This window comes from Scomber scombrus, chromosome 19 (assembly GCF_963691925.1).
Source record: "Scomber scombrus chromosome 19, fScoSco1.1, whole genome shotgun sequence".
NCBI classification, from domain to species: Eukaryota; Metazoa; Chordata; class Actinopteri; order Scombriformes; family Scombridae; genus Scomber; species Scomber scombrus.
This window is the reverse complement of record NC_084988.1, coordinates 9,341,857-9,357,974: the sequence shown is the minus strand read 5'-3', so window position 1 is coordinate 9,357,974 and position 16,118 is coordinate 9,341,857. Positions and strand designations below refer to the sequence as shown.

At 39.2% G+C, this 16,118-nt stretch overlaps 1 protein-coding gene across 2 annotated transcripts; it reads left to right on the top strand.

The window, feature by feature from the left end:
• Window positions 1-2,161: 2,161 nt before the first annotated feature.
• On the top strand, window positions 2,162-15,458 carry usp40 (ubiquitin specific peptidase 40). Of its 2 annotated transcripts, none has more exons than XM_062440482.1 (31): window positions 2,162-2,858; window positions 3,621-3,688; window positions 3,824-3,937; window positions 5,287-5,451; window positions 5,626-5,772; window positions 6,019-6,162; window positions 6,336-6,464; window positions 6,784-6,900; window positions 7,014-7,121; window positions 7,276-7,476; window positions 7,601-7,736; window positions 7,894-7,975; window positions 8,134-8,305; window positions 8,384-8,468; window positions 8,561-8,631; window positions 8,721-9,124; window positions 9,212-9,374; window positions 9,468-9,528; window positions 10,152-10,205; window positions 10,437-10,525; window positions 10,714-10,800; window positions 10,891-10,927; window positions 11,108-11,172; window positions 11,522-11,596; window positions 11,686-11,928; window positions 12,090-12,208; window positions 12,327-12,392; window positions 12,526-12,736; window positions 13,006-13,101; window positions 13,217-13,311; window positions 13,563-15,458. In XM_062440482.1, the coding sequence occupies exons 1-31, from the start codon at window positions 2,663-2,665 to the stop codon at window positions 13,669-13,671; spliced, it is 3,909 nt and encodes a 1,302-aa protein (XP_062296466.1). In that variant the 5' UTR covers window positions 2,162-2,662; the 3' UTR covers window positions 13,672-15,458. The 2 variants fall into 2 exon arrangements, with proteins under 2 accessions (XP_062296466.1, XP_062296465.1); XM_062440481.1 differs by having other exon boundaries at window positions 7,598-7,736.
• Window positions 15,459-16,118: the final 660 nt, after the last annotated feature.

The window sequence follows — 16,118 nt, the reverse complement described above, 5'->3', positions numbered from 1 at the left end:
ATACAATGAGCAAAAATAATCAGAAAATGTAAGTTTTTTAGGTGACTAGTCAAAATCCTCTTTGATTTTTGGCTGGGGAGTTTAGCTTTATGATCTCAGTTTGTGTAAACTAGGCTATCAAATGATGAGTCTCAATTTGACAAAAATATGAATATACGTTTTTATGAGAATAAGTGAATTTTTGTATGCTTAGTCTGACTGAAATGAATAAAATTCCAGATGGACACTGTGAGATTTCTATCTTTCTGTAAAAGTTTTTATTATTAGGGCCCGAGCACTTCACAGTGCCACGGCCCTATTGTATCTGTAGGAAAAGCTCTGCGTTGTTTTCTGCCAAAACAAACGCATGTTTGGTGGCCAAAAAATTCACCTTAAAATGTGAATTTCTTCTGTACAGATTGACGTGATAGGAGAACGATATTTGGTATGCAAATGTATTATTTCCAGATGCACAAAAAAGTTGGGGGGACCACATTGTCCGTCAAACAGGAAGTCGGCCATTTTGATTTAAAGTTGCGACTTTGGCGCTCTTTTTGCCATTTCTAGCCCTTTTATTTCTTTGATTACTCTTAGTAGGTCAGGCAGATACACCTGAAATTGTCTCAGCTACAATGTAAGACCTTGATGATGCTACTTGCTGAAGCTCATGACCCATGATCAAACAGCATTGCCATGGCAACACATTCTGCGCCGTTAAAATACAATGCTGTTTGTGACAGGCAGAGGATGCTTCTACAATCATGAAACGTGACACACACATCTGGAGGGCAGCCAGCCAACATTCGATATAGGTTTTTTTTGACGTGGGTGTGACAAAATGACTCCACAATTTCAAAAGATGAAGCCCTGCCTTCTAGATTGATGTAGACAAATGACATTTGGTATGTATATGTGTAATGACCAGACGCATAAAAAAGTCTCTTGGAGCCATAACCCAAGTCCAATAGGAAGTTGGCCATTTAAATCAAAGTTGCAATTTTGCCGCCATTCATCCCATTTCCACATCACGTAAGTTATCAAAATCTTTTGCCTCCGTTATACCTGGTGGGTATGGCAGTGTGGCAAATTTTGATGTTTTGCCGTAAAACAGGAAGTCCTTAAAACTCCTACATACATTGTCCAATCTACCCCAAATTCCTCACGCATGATGAGGGTCCCTCCCTGAACACGTACATGTGTCTATATTGACTCAAATTCATAGCCCCACCTACTGGACACAGGAAGTCAGCCTCATATGAAAAACATGTGGTGTTGGGGGGCCTGCGCCCTAGGCCGAGGAAAGCTTGGATCAAGGGCTGACTTTCTGAGATTGCAGCGAGGGAGCTGCTCTGCTACGTACGAAACCCTGACCCAGAATCAGGTCTTCTGCAAGTGATTTAGCACCAGGTTCTCCACGAACTTCTGGTGCGAGATAGGAGACGGGGTAACGAGGACCTGGTCATCACTGCTTGCAGCTTTAATTAACATTATGGTTTTTTTAACCAAATGTGTGTTGTCTCATAGAAAATCGGACTGATAGTTATGTTATGCCTGTGATTGCATGGATTTAAAATAAAACTATAAAGTACAATTGGGTTGTTTTTTTATGCAAGTATTGTTTATGACAAACATTTTACTATGTACTGTGCATTTAACAAGTGTGACAAATGTGCCCTGAAGGATAGAAAGTACAAAGTTTTAATTCCAACTCATTTCATGGGTAATCAGATACCTGGGGCCAATTGCATAAAAATAGATCTACTCTTTGATTCATAACTTGAAGTCAGGCTTGCTGTAGGTGAAGTTTTTAGATTGGTATGCAATCCTGCACACATGGCCCTGAGCACTGAACTGCCATCGTCTATTATCACTGACAACCATAAAACTATTATTGCTAGAAGACTGCAAGTGCCATGATGCCTCTGTGACCTCCATGAGCAGACTTGTCGGAAATGTAGTTTTATAGCTGCAACTCTCGTCGCTGTAAAAAACAATTATGCCTTGTCGTTTTTATAGCTGTATCAAAGAGTGATAGAAAATGATAAAAAGCCAGAATAAAGATGCTTATGTTGCATATATAAATGAAAATACCCTAATTAGTGTTGATTTTGAGTGCACGCTTTAACCAACTGTGACACTACAAGTACCACAATGCATCACTTCAGTCTCAGCCAGGAAGAAACATGGCTGCCTACAGTTCAGCGACGGTATTTTTATTTACGTTTCGTCTTTTAGCGTTTTTAACACAGAGAGAGGAAGAGAAAGCTTTTGTCCTATGCAGTTTTGAGTAAAAACACATTAATTACAGCGGATAGTGTCGCAGACAGAAGACGCAAATCCTCTAGTCGTACTGACAGCCAGATTTCTTTCTTCATTTTCGCTGAGCTGTCACACCAGTAAAAGCCACGCAACTGTGTCAGATAGCGATCGATTTGCCTTTTGTCGGCGTGCCAAACAAGCTGAACAAGCATAACGTAATAGTAATAGTAATAGTCGCTATGTTTAGCCCTGTGAAGTCATCTTATTTCAGAGTCAGCCCGGCCATTGTAAACAGAGAGCTCGGCAAGACCAAGATGAGATAGCAAGAGGGCACACGAATTATAACGAGAGCCAGCATAACTGAGAGAAAGAGAAAAAAAAATAAAAATAAAAGAGAGAGTAAAAAAACAAACACTCAAACGACATGTTTGGGAATCTTTTCGAGGAAGAGGAGGAGGACGGCTTCTCCTCCTCTACCTCCAGGGGAAGAGTTGCAAAGGGGGGAGACGAGCCTCCTCCACCCCGAGGAAGAAGCAATCTGTGCGGCATCAAGAACCAGGGAGGGACCTGCTACCTCAACTCTCTGCTCCAGACCCTGCTGTTCACCCCAGAGTTCAGAGGTGAGGATGCTAGTGACATCCACCAGTATAGTCTGCAGTGTTGGGAAGGTTACTATGGAAATGTAATAGGTTAAAGATGACTATTTACACTATTTAAAATGTAATACGTATTGTACTATTTGAATTAAGTAATGTAACTTATTACGTTTGATTACTTACATATTTTCTAACAAACATCTCAGTTTTCAGCTGTTAGGGTAAGTGTACCCATTAAGCCCACCAAAAGCTAAGTTCAGTTGTTTTTATTTATAAGGGAGATCATTTCTTATATAGCAAAATGTATTTCTCATTTTCAAAATGTATTCAGTAGCTCATGTAGATTTTGCAATATAAAAAATATAAAAAAATAAAGATATTTTATGAAAAAGTCAAAAGTCTGGCATGGGCTTAGTTGTTACTGTGACACCATTTAGCCCATGTGTGCTCCAAATAAGCCCACATCATGACTTATTTATAAAATATAAAAATATTGTATGTAATGTATTCAATAACATTAAAAATTAGGAAACAATTCTCCCCCTGAGCAAAATCTTAAAGGTCTGACTTAAGATGTAACCCCCTTTTGTAATAATCAGCATTTTCATAAGTAACTGTAATTAAATGACACATTTTTTCTCAGTAACTGTAATGGATAACAGTTACATTTATTTTATTAAATTACGTAATGCTGCTACATGTACTCCCCCAACACTGATAGTAGGTAACCCAGAAAGCAGCTGTTTAGTTTGTTTATATGTTTATTTTTGATGTGTGTTTGTGCAGAGGAGCTGTTCAATTTGGGGACAGAAGAATTAGGATGTCTGGAAGACAAAGATAAACCAGGGGCCAAAGTAAGTGTTGCAACCTGCTCGTTTAATTTAATTGTGTGTCTTTGTGAAGTGTGAGATATATATATATATATTTATTTTTGTTTTTATTTTTTATTTTTTTTTATTTTTATTTTTTTTTCTCCTTGTCTTGCTTAGGTCAGAGTGATCCCACTGGAGCTCCAGAGACTGTTCACTCGTCTATTACTGGTGGACCAGCAGAGCGCCACCACCGCTGACCTCACTGACAGCTTTGGCTGGAACAGCAGTGAGGTCTGTGTTCATTTTCTATGTCAGTGAGATGGAGAAAGAGAGGCTCAGATTACTCCTTTCCTCTTAGCAATTGATTTAGTTTCCAATCATAACAGGATGTGTGGAAGCTGATGCTGAAATGCACAAAAACTGGATTTTTCAACACAGTCTGCTATAAATATTAGCCCCAGTTGCATCAGCTCCGAAACTTGAATGTAATTATGATTCATGAGAGGCACAAAGTGGGGTTAAGAGTGAAAACAGACAGCTTTTGGTAAATATATCTACACAGGACCTGCACAAACCACCTTTTTTACAGGTTAAGTCTTTGCAAACAGTGATGTGATTAAACTTGTAGCAAGAGCTCAAAATCCAATCCAAACTACACCAAAATAATGGTGTAGTTTTATGCTGCATTCACATCATAAAGGATGGATGGTGGAGACTGGGAATAGCCCCACATCCACTACTTGCGAGCCTTCATATCATCAGTACAGTTTGTCCTGTTAGGGTTTAAAATAGTATTAACAATATAACACTGTATTCATTACATTTGGGTTAAATTGTCTTGAATGACAGACTTTGGCTGATGTGAGTCATCCGTCTTTTTGTTTTTCTTACATTTCTTTATTATTAAGCATCAAGGAAGCTGTATCAGAGCTTTTGGAAACATATTCAGTATTTATGATTCAGATATTGATGTGAGTGCTTTGATATTGGACACTGATTCGTACGACAACTCTGATATGACATGAACATGGTATTAACTATAGTTGGTAGGAGGAGGGAGTTGAAAAGTTTTAGTGTGTAAATGACTCTTTTGAAGTAAACAGTGGCACAAGCTGTGTCCCACTTTCCAAGCAGGTTCTGAATATTTCATGTTTTTACACAGGAAATGTGACACAACTAAACTTACTCAAGAAAGTTAATATGAATACTAAATCCACTTGTGTTTTTTCTCTGTGCTATTCATGTAGACTATTGTCCCACAGTGCACTGCTCACAGAAATGTGGGCAGTTTTTTTGCATGTGGAAAAAATGTAAACCTTGTAGATGGTAATGCAGAAAAAAAAGATCATTAAATTTGTGGAGATTTATTTCACTTTCTCAGTTAAGTTTGAGTGGTGTTCACAATTTGATTGACATCCATCTGTACAAGTTTTTTTTTTTTACTGCTTTCTTGTTACAACAAAATATTGAAGTACATTGATTTCCTCCAAAGTAACACCTAGAATATATTATTATTATTAAAAATACTATATACTACATACTATAAGTATTTAGTATACACAGAAGTATATAGATTTGGGAAACATTTAATATCTTTTGGTCCCTGAATTGAACCTTTTTCTGTTTTCATGCTTTCTCAGGGGACAAATCAGCATGATGTGCAGGAGCTGAACAGGATTCTGTTCAGTGCTTTGGAGCACTCTCTTGTGGACACCACTGGTAGCACATTTATCCACCGCCTGTACCATGGGACCATTGTCAACAGCATTGTCTGCAAGGAGTGTGGAAATGTCAGCCAGAGACAGGTGTGGTGACTAGTTTCTGCCCGTCTTAATTCATCTCTTTAAGACATTATGCTTTGTCTAATTTTGATTAATCTGAGTTTAGAGACATGTGTTACTGTGTTATAAACTTTTATGGAATAAATCTTTACTTAGTAACCCAGTTCTCATGTAAATGTGTGGTTGTGACTTCTTTAGGAGGACTTCCTGGACCTGACGGTGTGTGTTTGTGGTGTGTCTAGCCTGGAGGAGGCTTTGTGGAACATGTTTGTGGAGGAAGAGTTGTTTGAGGGCAATAACTTGTATCGCTGTGCACAGTGTGACAGACTAGTCCCCGCTGCCAAGGTCAGTCAGCTTTCAGATTGAGTTAACACAATAGAAACAACTTTTGGATTGGTTAATTTTTCCCTTTTCCTGTGTCTCTTTTTGATCAATTCTTACTTTTTATGTTGAATTTAAAAAGATAAAACTAGACATGTGAAGACCTACTTATTTGTATAAACATTTATTTCTTGTTTGCATAAAAAAAAGCATTTATTTGCTGTTTCTCATTTTTGTGATCCCTCTTCTTTTTTATTTTATATTACTCAGTCTGCCAAGCTGAGGAAACTCCCTCCATTCATGACCATGTCTTTGCTGAGATTCAGCTTTGATTTTGCCAAATGTGAGCGTTACAAGGAGACAAAACGCTACGGCTTCCCCCTCACCATCAACCTGAGGCCATTCTGTGAACAGGTACCCAACAGATTTTAACACTCTGACCACCTCGCATAGTCAGGTTGAGACACATTTAACACGACTTTTCTTAACTGTGGTGTTTTTATTAACTTTTCGTGGTTTCCTGGCTTACACTCTTGTTTTATACTTCTGTCTTGATGAGTCAACACTTTTATGTTATTCTCTTACAGACTGATGGAGATGACTGTGATTATTCCTATGAGCTGTTCTCTGTGATTATCCATAAGGGCGGCTGCTATGGCGGCCATTACCACGTTTACATCAGGGACATTGACCAGCTCGGCCAATGGGAGCCACCGGTAAGGAAAAAAAAAGGCAAACTGGAGGACAAAAGCAAAGAATAAATTGGCGAATAATAGGCAGGAATGGCAGAAATGGTAAAACTGTTTATCTGTATGACTGATGGCATATTCTGCATAAAAATTACTGTAAAAAACTAATGAACAACTATAAATGGGTAGAACTGGAAATTGGAAACCTTAGTGTTACATTCATATTTGGACCTGGCCTAAACATAAACAGGATCTGTGTGTGCATTACTACTCAGTGAAAAAAAGGTCAAAACGTTTTTGAAAATGTGCATGGAGGCATTAAGGCAGCAATTCTGTGTCTCATCAGGAGGAGGACTGCAAACCTAAGACGCAGAAGAAAGTCAAGGAGGAAGTCAAAGAACTGTGTGAGCCAAAACTAAAAGACGATGACCCTTTGTCTGTCCTCATTACCATTATTGCTCAGGTACAGCAACAAAAAGACCCTCCTTTGTCTGCATGTTATCTTCGTTTCATACATGCTTTGTATTGTCTTGGCTATGATTCATGAAACATGTGGTGATCCTTTTCTGTTTGTAGGAGCCATCAAAGAGTGTCCTGTTGGACCAGCTGGGCCAGAAACTCCTGGATAAGATTGGTTCATCCTGGAGCAAAAGGTTTAGAAAGCAATATGGTCCTATAGGAAAGGTAAGTTTGGTTTCTGGTTGGTTTAGTAGTTAAGAGGAGCTTATTAAGTTTTTTTGCAGCAATTATTGCTTAAACAATTTTGGGATTATACATTTTCCCCATGTATTCCTTATTTATTGTACCTTGCTTCTTTGCTTTTTCTCTTTTGATATAGTTCCTGCAATCCCACAATGATGTTTTCTTGTTGGTGTCCAATGCTACTCGAGTGGCACTGAAGGCAAATCCGCCAAGCCCTGTGACTGAACCCCCTGGCCCAGCAGAGCAGACCAGTAACTCTGATCCTTCAGGAGCACCAGACCAAGGAGCTGCTGAAGAACAACAGGGACTAGACCAGAAACCAGAGCCTGAACTAGAGGTGTGAAACACTCACATTTTTGGATTACTTTCATCGAGCATTAAGCCATTTAAAGGTAATAAATAATCGTACAGTTCTATATTTTGATATTTAGTTATTGTGATGTCTTCCTGTCTGTCAGCAGGGTAGCTACTGGTTTGATCTTAATGACTCCACTGTGACCTCCATCAGGGAGTCTGACATAGAGAAGCAGTTTCAGGGCAAAGAGAGTGCTTACATGCTGTTCTACAGAAAAACACAGCTGCACAGGCCCAACGAAGGTTTGTAATGTTTTAAAATGGGAAAGATGTTTTGGATCATGGAAAGGTCAATTACAGAAGATAGTAGTCGTAATAATAGTTTTGTCATTCATCAAATAAATTAAAGATGACTAATATGTATCCATTATCAATTTGTTTTGTGTTTTTACATTTGCAGCTCAGAACAATCCCCAATATAAAGTTCCTCATCATCTCATCCAGTTGGCTCAGGAGGAGAACATCAGACTGCAGCAGATGCGGTACAGAAACATACATTCACATGTTACACTGGTTTTACACAGTTGTTCTGACTTATTAGAGTGAATTCTCTTTTTTCTAGGTCTTACAGTCACTTATTTAGAAAGCTATACAAATTTTGTTTTGTTACACAAATGATTGAATATTGATCCTTTTACAGTGAGGAGTGTGAGGCCACTAATAACACAGTGGAGCTGCACCTGCACCTAGCACCCAGTTACAAGCTAGAAAATGCAGCCCTGCAGCCTGACAGCAAAGAGCCCACAGAGAGCCCCCCCCTCAGCTTTGATCGTAGAAAGACTGTGGGAGACCTGCGATTAACTATTTATCAGGTAATTTCATTTCCTAGAACAGCCCCTGTTGCGATTTCAGATTTGAACGGTACAAATAAGCTGTGTTTTTGTATTTAGATGCAAGAACTCTGGGAAGGAGATATGGCTCTGACTGTGGCCAAGAGTCTTCCAGCAGGTCTACACCTCTACAATACTCTTACAGGTGAGACATGTTGCAGAAAACCTCAAGAGGACTTTAGAAGCTAGGGATTTATATACAGTACTTCTGTAACTACATTCTTTAACTCTTTGCAGATGACAATGTCTCCCTGTACAGTGCAGGCATCCACACAAACTCTGACCTGTTTGTGTGGAACGGCAGAGAGGTGAGAGAAGATGTAGTCCCTCACAATCATGCTCAAATGTCAAGATCTCAAATAACTGACATCTATGCTGGTTTTTATTATCTTTTCAGGTGTGTGGTGTGAGTGTCCTAACTGGAGCCGAATGGGAGCCAGTGCTGCTCAATGTAGTCCGTCCCTTTTTGGGGGAAGATGGAGAGCAGGAGGTGGAGGGTGAGGAGGGTAGAGGTGGTTTTGAAAATGGAGGGCCAGGGCTTAAAAAGGAAGCAAGAGGGTTTGCAGGTGGTGCGACTCTCTGGGACGTAAGGGAGGCCCTTGGAGAGCCCAAAGAGAGTCTGCTGTGTCAGGAACATAAGGGAGGAAAGGAAGAGAGACAAGAGCAGGGGGCAGGAGAGGGAGGAGGGTCAAGTGGATGGAGGGTGTTTCCCCCCGATGACATGCAGCGGACACTGAAGGAGCTGTCACTTAAAGATGGAGATGCGCTGTTGGTGCTGGAGCAGCAGTTGTTCGACAGCAGGTACATTCTCCGCAGCGTGTTCAACTATGTATACACATTGCTGTTTTTTCATGTGTGTTTTACAACAACCCTCTCTGCTTTGTTCAGCATGTTCACTCTAAATGGGGATGTGGTCACCGTGACTACACCGTCAGACTGTCGCTGGCTCCAGGTGGAGTTTCGACCACATGGAGGAGGAGGAGGAGGAGAAGGAGAAGTAGAGAAAGAGGAGGAGAGGAGGAAAATCAAGGTTCCAGCTACAGGAAATATGGTCAGTAATTTGTATGCTTCTGTTATTGCTCTTTTTGTTTCCTCTTCCTCTCTACCTAATCTTATCTATTCATATAATGTGTCTATCCTGCAGCTGCTGTGGGAGGTGAAACAGAGGGCCATAGAGGAGCTGCAGTTACAGGAGCAGCTCTCAGGCAAGAAGCTCAGCGTTATATACAGTCTGCCCCAGATGTCCAGATAAATGGTTTTGTCCCCCAATATTGATCAGAGAGTCAGCTTAATATAGCATATTTGCTGATGCTGAGTTCCAGTCTCACATCGACAGTTTCATATTGCAGCTAAACAGTTTTACACATTTTTAAATGAGACAAAAGAAAACAGACATGCAAATGTTGTAAATGTAAAATATTAAATTTTAGCAAAACTCCAGATTAGAGACCAGGCTTCTCCCATGATTTGAAAAGTGTTTGTTATAATTCAAATGGTCTTACAGCTGGTGTAGTAGTTACCTGAAAATGAAAATTTCCACAAAATTAGCACAACTTGCATCTGTGTTATCTGCAATTTATATTTTTGTCAGACCTGCTGGTTCTCAAAGTAAAAGATGTGTGGCATATTATTCACTGATAGGGTGATATTGAATGAGCAACATGTATGAGAATATAGAGATTTATTTTCTTGCTAGTTAAATAAAAATTCCTACAAAATCCTGCACATTTTGTCAGGTGATTACAAAATGTGCGTTTGTGTTTGAATTCTTATATTGACTAAAAGTTTACAGTCTTTAATCAGCTGTTGTTTTTGTCTCACTGACCAGGTGCACAGTACTGTCTGAGACAGGTGGACTGCACAGGGAAACTCCTTCCTCCAGGTACTGTGTCAGATGTTAACCTCGGGCTGCTTTTAATGGTGTAGGAGAGCGGGAATTCCCCCTCCTTTTTAACAAAATATTAAGATACACACTCCTCTACTTTGTCCCCTCTTTAAAATTTTAAAAGGTACTCCCCCTGTGTGTAATGTTTCTTCTTGCCATCTGTCTTTGAAGTCACTGAACATTTTTACTAAGTGCATGCGTGCTGCCTTATTCTGGTTTATTAAACAGTGTGTGAGGAGCTGAGTGTTCGGGACTCAGGGGTGCGACTCATGACCACACTGACTCTCTGTCCGGGTAAAGCCCCCAAGGCATCACAGGTGTGTCTTTTATTTGAAGTCTTCAGTAAATCCTTTGTACTTGCAGCTGCACAGGTGAAAGTTAAAGAACCTTTAAGCACCAGTAAATCTATCCTATCACCCAGTTCAGCAGTCTAAATAAAGAATGAGCTAATAAGCTTTTTTAAATGCTTGATTGATGTTTGGAGATGTTCCCTTTTTCTTTGCAGCTTTTCTTGCTCTTCTCTGTGGGCGCAGCACCCTCTGCTGGCATGGAAATGGACATAATAGTGGAGAAGACTTGTACCGTTAAAGAAGTAAGGAAAAAATGTAATCTTTTCATTTTGTGAAACATTTATTTGTGTGTGTGCACTTTAGAAAAAATCTTTGTTTTTTATTGTTTGCAGTGTTTAAGGGTAATGCTGGATGCTGTCGGACTTGATGGTAAAACTAAATTTCTTTTCTCCCAGTTTTTTTCAATTGTATATACATTCAGCTTGCATGTAGTTTAGACTTAACTTTTGTGTATTCAACACCACCAAAAGGATCTCTGCTTTTTTGGCATCGTTAATGTACACATCTGATTAATGTTGATCCTCATGTAATTTAAATGTGTGTTTGCAGGCACCTGTTGGCACTTGAGAAGGCTTGATTGGTGTGAAGAGGTTGGAGAGCCACTCATGGATGAGGTGAGTAGCTAAATGTAGTCTAAACTGTATATATCAGACAGTTAATGCGAAAACCTATTTACTGTTTTGCTCTTGCTCTTCTCCACTTACTTTTTAATCATATTTAACACCACACCAGATTTATTCAGAAATTGTCCCCATTTCAAATGAGATGAAATGTTGTGGCCTTCTATAAGCTCAGCAGGATGGTGCCAAATTTTACCAAAACTGTACACGCTGGCTCATTGACACCATCTATCTATGTTTAAACTTATTATATATTTTTTTATTCAAAATGTTATTGTCAGTCCTTGTTTTGTTTTCAACCGATATCTATAAGTCCACATGTTAACAACCTTTTTATCCTCAGGATGCTTCCTTGTCAGAGCTGAAAATAAACAACGGAGAGACATTAGTTGTCACAGAAGGACAACTGCCTCCGAAGGTACTTTAACATTTTGTTTTTAGTGTAGATTTGTGATACACTGTGACGTTTTTCTTCTTTTTAGCCACACATTTCTCTTTTCCTGCCAGGGTTTTCTCAAGCTATCTGTATGGCTGTATCTGGATCCCAGAAACACCTCAACAGTTTCCATGGAAACTGATTTTAACCACACTGACTACAGTCTTGCTGAGGAGCAGATGATGCTTGAGGCAGCTGCAGGTGAAAACCACAGTCGCTCGTCTTGTCTGTGTGTCGGCAACATGGCAGAGCTGAGAAGTGTAGGACAGGTGGAGATATCAGATGAAGTCAGCTTGGAGGATCTCAAGACTCAGGTAGAGTGTGCAGGTTTTGTGTGTATCCAGCATAAGAGTTGATAGTACCTGGTAGTAGTAAGTCGGGCCATGCAGAGTATATGTGTATGTGATTTTGATACTTTGACTACTGAATGCTAAGACTTTTCTCTTTCTCCACCTGGTGTCTACATCTGTATCAGGTGTTGACGCTGCCCGCTCTTCAGGATGTGTGTCTGCCAACCACCGCATTCATGCGTGTGTGGCAGCTGGAGGGACGCAGGCTGGCACGAATCCTTAGAGGACAACAACTCACACTCAGGTATGAACACTTTCTTTTCACATATTTTATTTCTGTATTAATGGGCCTTCAGATTCTTTTTATTAGTCATTGCTCCTCTCATTGACCCGCATTTTCTGTTTGGTTTCCTCCTCCTCAGGAAATTGAAGCTAACTAGTGGCACAGACCTTTGTGTGCAACAGCTACTGAGAGAGGAAGATCTTGGGTATGGTTTGAGATGTCAGATTTATATATGTTTTGTAACATCCCAACATGATAAACTTAGTTACCCTTCTTTTCCAATACATACATTTTTGGACTTAAGAAAATATAAATCTTTATTTCCTTCTGTTTCAAAGCCCTAAGGAAGTGTTGCTGAATGTTAAGATGGGAGTACCCGGGGAGAAGTGTTACTACCCTCCAGAGGAGTTGGTGTGGGATGCATCCCGAGACTCTTCCACTCGCTCCCTACGCACTTGTCTGGCTGCACATTACGGCCTCTCTCCGGATTCTCTGCTGTTGGCCAAACACCAGCCCGACAAACACACCTGGGAAGAAATGTCCAGCTGGGTAAGATTAGAAAGCTGGGTCAAGGCAGATGGCCACCCACCTAGAGCTCACTCAGCAGAAAGTTGATTGAGCTTTCAAAGAACATTGGAGAGGAATGTTGCATGACATGTTGTGAAGAGTAGCCTGCAATCGGATTTCACTGTTTCATCAGGAATTTGTAGGAATATTTATTTAACTAGCAAGAAAATAAATGTCTGTATTCTCATACATGTTGCTCATTCAATCTCACCCTATCAGTGAATAACATGCCACACATCTTTTACTTTCAGAATCAGCAGGTTTCCAAAAAGAAAAAGAAAAAAAAGGCTGAATCACTACTGGGAGCACCATTTCACCTCAAAGATGGCGACACAGTCGGCATCAAGGTATTTTTAAAAACACCCAACAGTTTGTTCACTCTGTAAATGTTTTAATGTTAAGTCATTTTTGGATGTATTTGTCTGTGAATAATTGAATTTACTCTTTTTTTTTTTTTTACAGAATCTTTTGATTGACAATAACAGGGACTTCTACACCCTGGAAGATGAACTGGGCCAGCAGAGGCTCAGAGAGCAGGCAGAGCAACGAAGGAAAGGGTGTGACTTCTTTACTTTGACACATTCACAAACAGGGAAAATGCAATGTTTTAAATCACAATTATAGATGTCACTGCTTGAACTAACTGCAGAGGAAAACCATCTCACAGCTTTTATTTGGAAGTCATTGCTCTAAAATAGTTGTTGTAACATAGCTGTGTTGCCAAAAAAACGTTCTTTCTTCTGATTATGCTTTATCTAATGTAACTCAAGATCCTTTGGTAAAATGTTATTCCATTGCTTATTTTCAGAGAGCAGGCTACAGTCTCTGATGGTGCTGGATCACAGAGGAAGGCGGGAGCGACCAAATCTAGGAAACCAGAGGTGGCGCTGTCAATCAATGTTGGAGTATTCAGATAGCACCCGGCTAACATGGGTGCATGGACACATCAGAGCTACCTATAAAACTACAAATGCACACACTGACAGTAAGATGCCATGTTGCAATTAGGACAATCCGCTTGACATCAGTCTTGTGCCATTTTTTTTCTGCATACTGTATTTCTCCATAAATCTCTCAAGCCTGACTAAAGTCAACCCCTAAATTCATTCCTGTTTCTAATCTGTCTGACTTTGTTGTCGGCAGAGGAAGAGAAGGAATTAACTCCTTGGCACTTTGATTTGCTATTGTAAATAATGACTGTAATTTGCATTATGTCTATGCAATATTACCGGATGTGTTATTAAATGACTCTCTCTACAAACTTTCCGAATTTCAACCACCACATATACGCATTATTTAAGTTAATTTGTGTTTAGCCGCCCTTATTTTTTTGATTTTCTGAGGGATATTTGAAGACAATGTGACCTTCATGAAAACTTTTTTTTTGCTGCATGAAATTGGTAACTAAATGGTTAAGTTATACTGCAAGTGTCAGCCCAGAGAAAGCCATTTCTGCAAGTGTGCTTTTTACTATTACAAGCCTGCAGTAACACACTGAAGCTTGTGCTAACTGGAGTTTCTATCTCATATACTGTTGTGTATAAACTGTAGTAATCAGGGTGAAACATTTATATTCGCAGCCACCAGCCAATGGCTTGAAATGTGTGCTTTTTTACAACCGCTTCTTCAACTCAGTTGGGAATAAACAGTCAACCTGATATTGTCGCGCATCAGGTTGTAAGTAAGACATTTTTATAATCCACTTGTCACTGCGCTATGAACAAAAACGTTTATCTGGACTTTCATAGACAATTTTAGGTAGATTTTAGGCTTATAAGGGAGAGGAGAGATAGGCCTTAACATGGAGAAGCCTCAATGCTGCTCTGTCCTCCCTACCTCACTCTCTACCTCTCTCACTCTACCTCTACTGCCCTGTCTGTTTTTTTTTCCTAACCGTAAACGTTTCAAGCCAGTCTAGTCTAACTATGGTTTAAGAATTTCAGCGGCACATTGTTTGATGTTTTGTGTGAAACTATACATCTATTGTAGGGTAAGAATGAAGTCTGATTTATTTTAAGTCATATTGGATAAATGGTTAAATAACTTTACTGCCTTTTATTACTGACATAATCCACCATCTTCAGAGCTGGAAATTAATGCAGACTGCTTTCACTTTAACCTCGATGACGAAAACAAAGCCAGATGAATTTGCTGTTCACCGCCTCTCCGGAAATATACTGTAAAACATATTCAACAGCTTTCTGTCACTTCTCTCCTTGATTATAAATAAAGATCCCTGATTTGCTACTTGAGTTTACATCATGAAACATTTTATGTCATTTGCATGCACTGTGTGAGATCTTCAGGGAATTAAAAATGGTTCTTTAGATAAATTATTTGGGAAACTTGACAAAATTGTGTTATGAATTGTGTTTTTTTTTTTTTTGTTTTTTTTTTAATGAAGGGTTGGGATTTGATTCTGTTTTGATTTTCTATGCTGCTTTATGTATCATTATCTGGCCTTAATCAGTGCCAAGAATTTTCAAGTGGAAGTTTAATCTTTTCTCTTTTCTTTTTTAGTAGATTCAGGCAAATAGTTTTGACAGTCTACTTATTAGGAGTAGAAGCATTTCATTTTGTATAATGTGGTGTCATTTACTAGTGTTATTGATTACATCAGTGTTATAAGAACTGACCAACTGTAACAGATCATATTGTAAATTGTTCAATTGTATCTGCAGAAAGTATTTTATCAATAATAAATGTATGCAGTAGTAATTGTCAGTTATGTCATGTTCATTAAGCTTTTGCTGAATCACTGTGTTGGTCTTACACTCTGGTCCAGACTGAAATATGTCATAACAATTCACTGTAATATACAATGTACATTAATGCTTGTCAATTAGATGGTGCTAAAAACTGTGCAGTCAAGAATTCTCACTGAATAGTAAACAGAATTAACTTTACATATATTTATGTATATATGGAATCATTTACACAATGTATAAATATGAAGTGCAAAAGTTGGTGGCAAGGCTAGATTACCAACCAGGCAAAGCTTGACACCAGTCTTGTGCCCAAGACTAATCTTGAGGTTCTGTTTTCAGTTCATTTCCATAAATATTATGCTTCATGGTAAATATTCTCTAAAATAAATGTGTGAGTAATCAAATTATCACCAACTGACATGACACACAGCAAACACAGGCACAGGATAGCATTGTGTAACCAGAGTGTAGTGAAGGAAAACTGGTAAGTTTCCCATGTAAAGTAGGTTGGGGGGAACCAGAGGTTAATAGTTAACAGGCCCACAGATCATTCTTGCCATAGGGCCAAAAAGCACGTTAATCTGTCCCTGATTTGTATTATTTTTAGTGTTTTATAGTGTGCCATAGGGCCAAAAAGCACGTTAATCTGTCCCTGA

Excerpts from the sequence above, each read along its gene's own strand:
- usp40 (XM_062440481.1), top strand. The coding sequence starts at position 2,663 with ATGTTTGGGAATCTTTTCGAGGAAGAGGAGGAGGACGGCTTCTCCTCC. Across the intron at positions 5,773-6,018 it reads GACTAGTCCCCGCTGCCAAG|TCTGCCAAGCTGAGGAAACT; the intron begins GTCAGTCAGCTT and ends TATATTACTCAG. Across the intron at positions 9,375-9,467 it reads TTCCAGCTACAGGAAATATG|CTGCTGTGGGAGGTGAAACA; the intron begins GTCAGTAATTTG and ends TCTATCCTGCAG.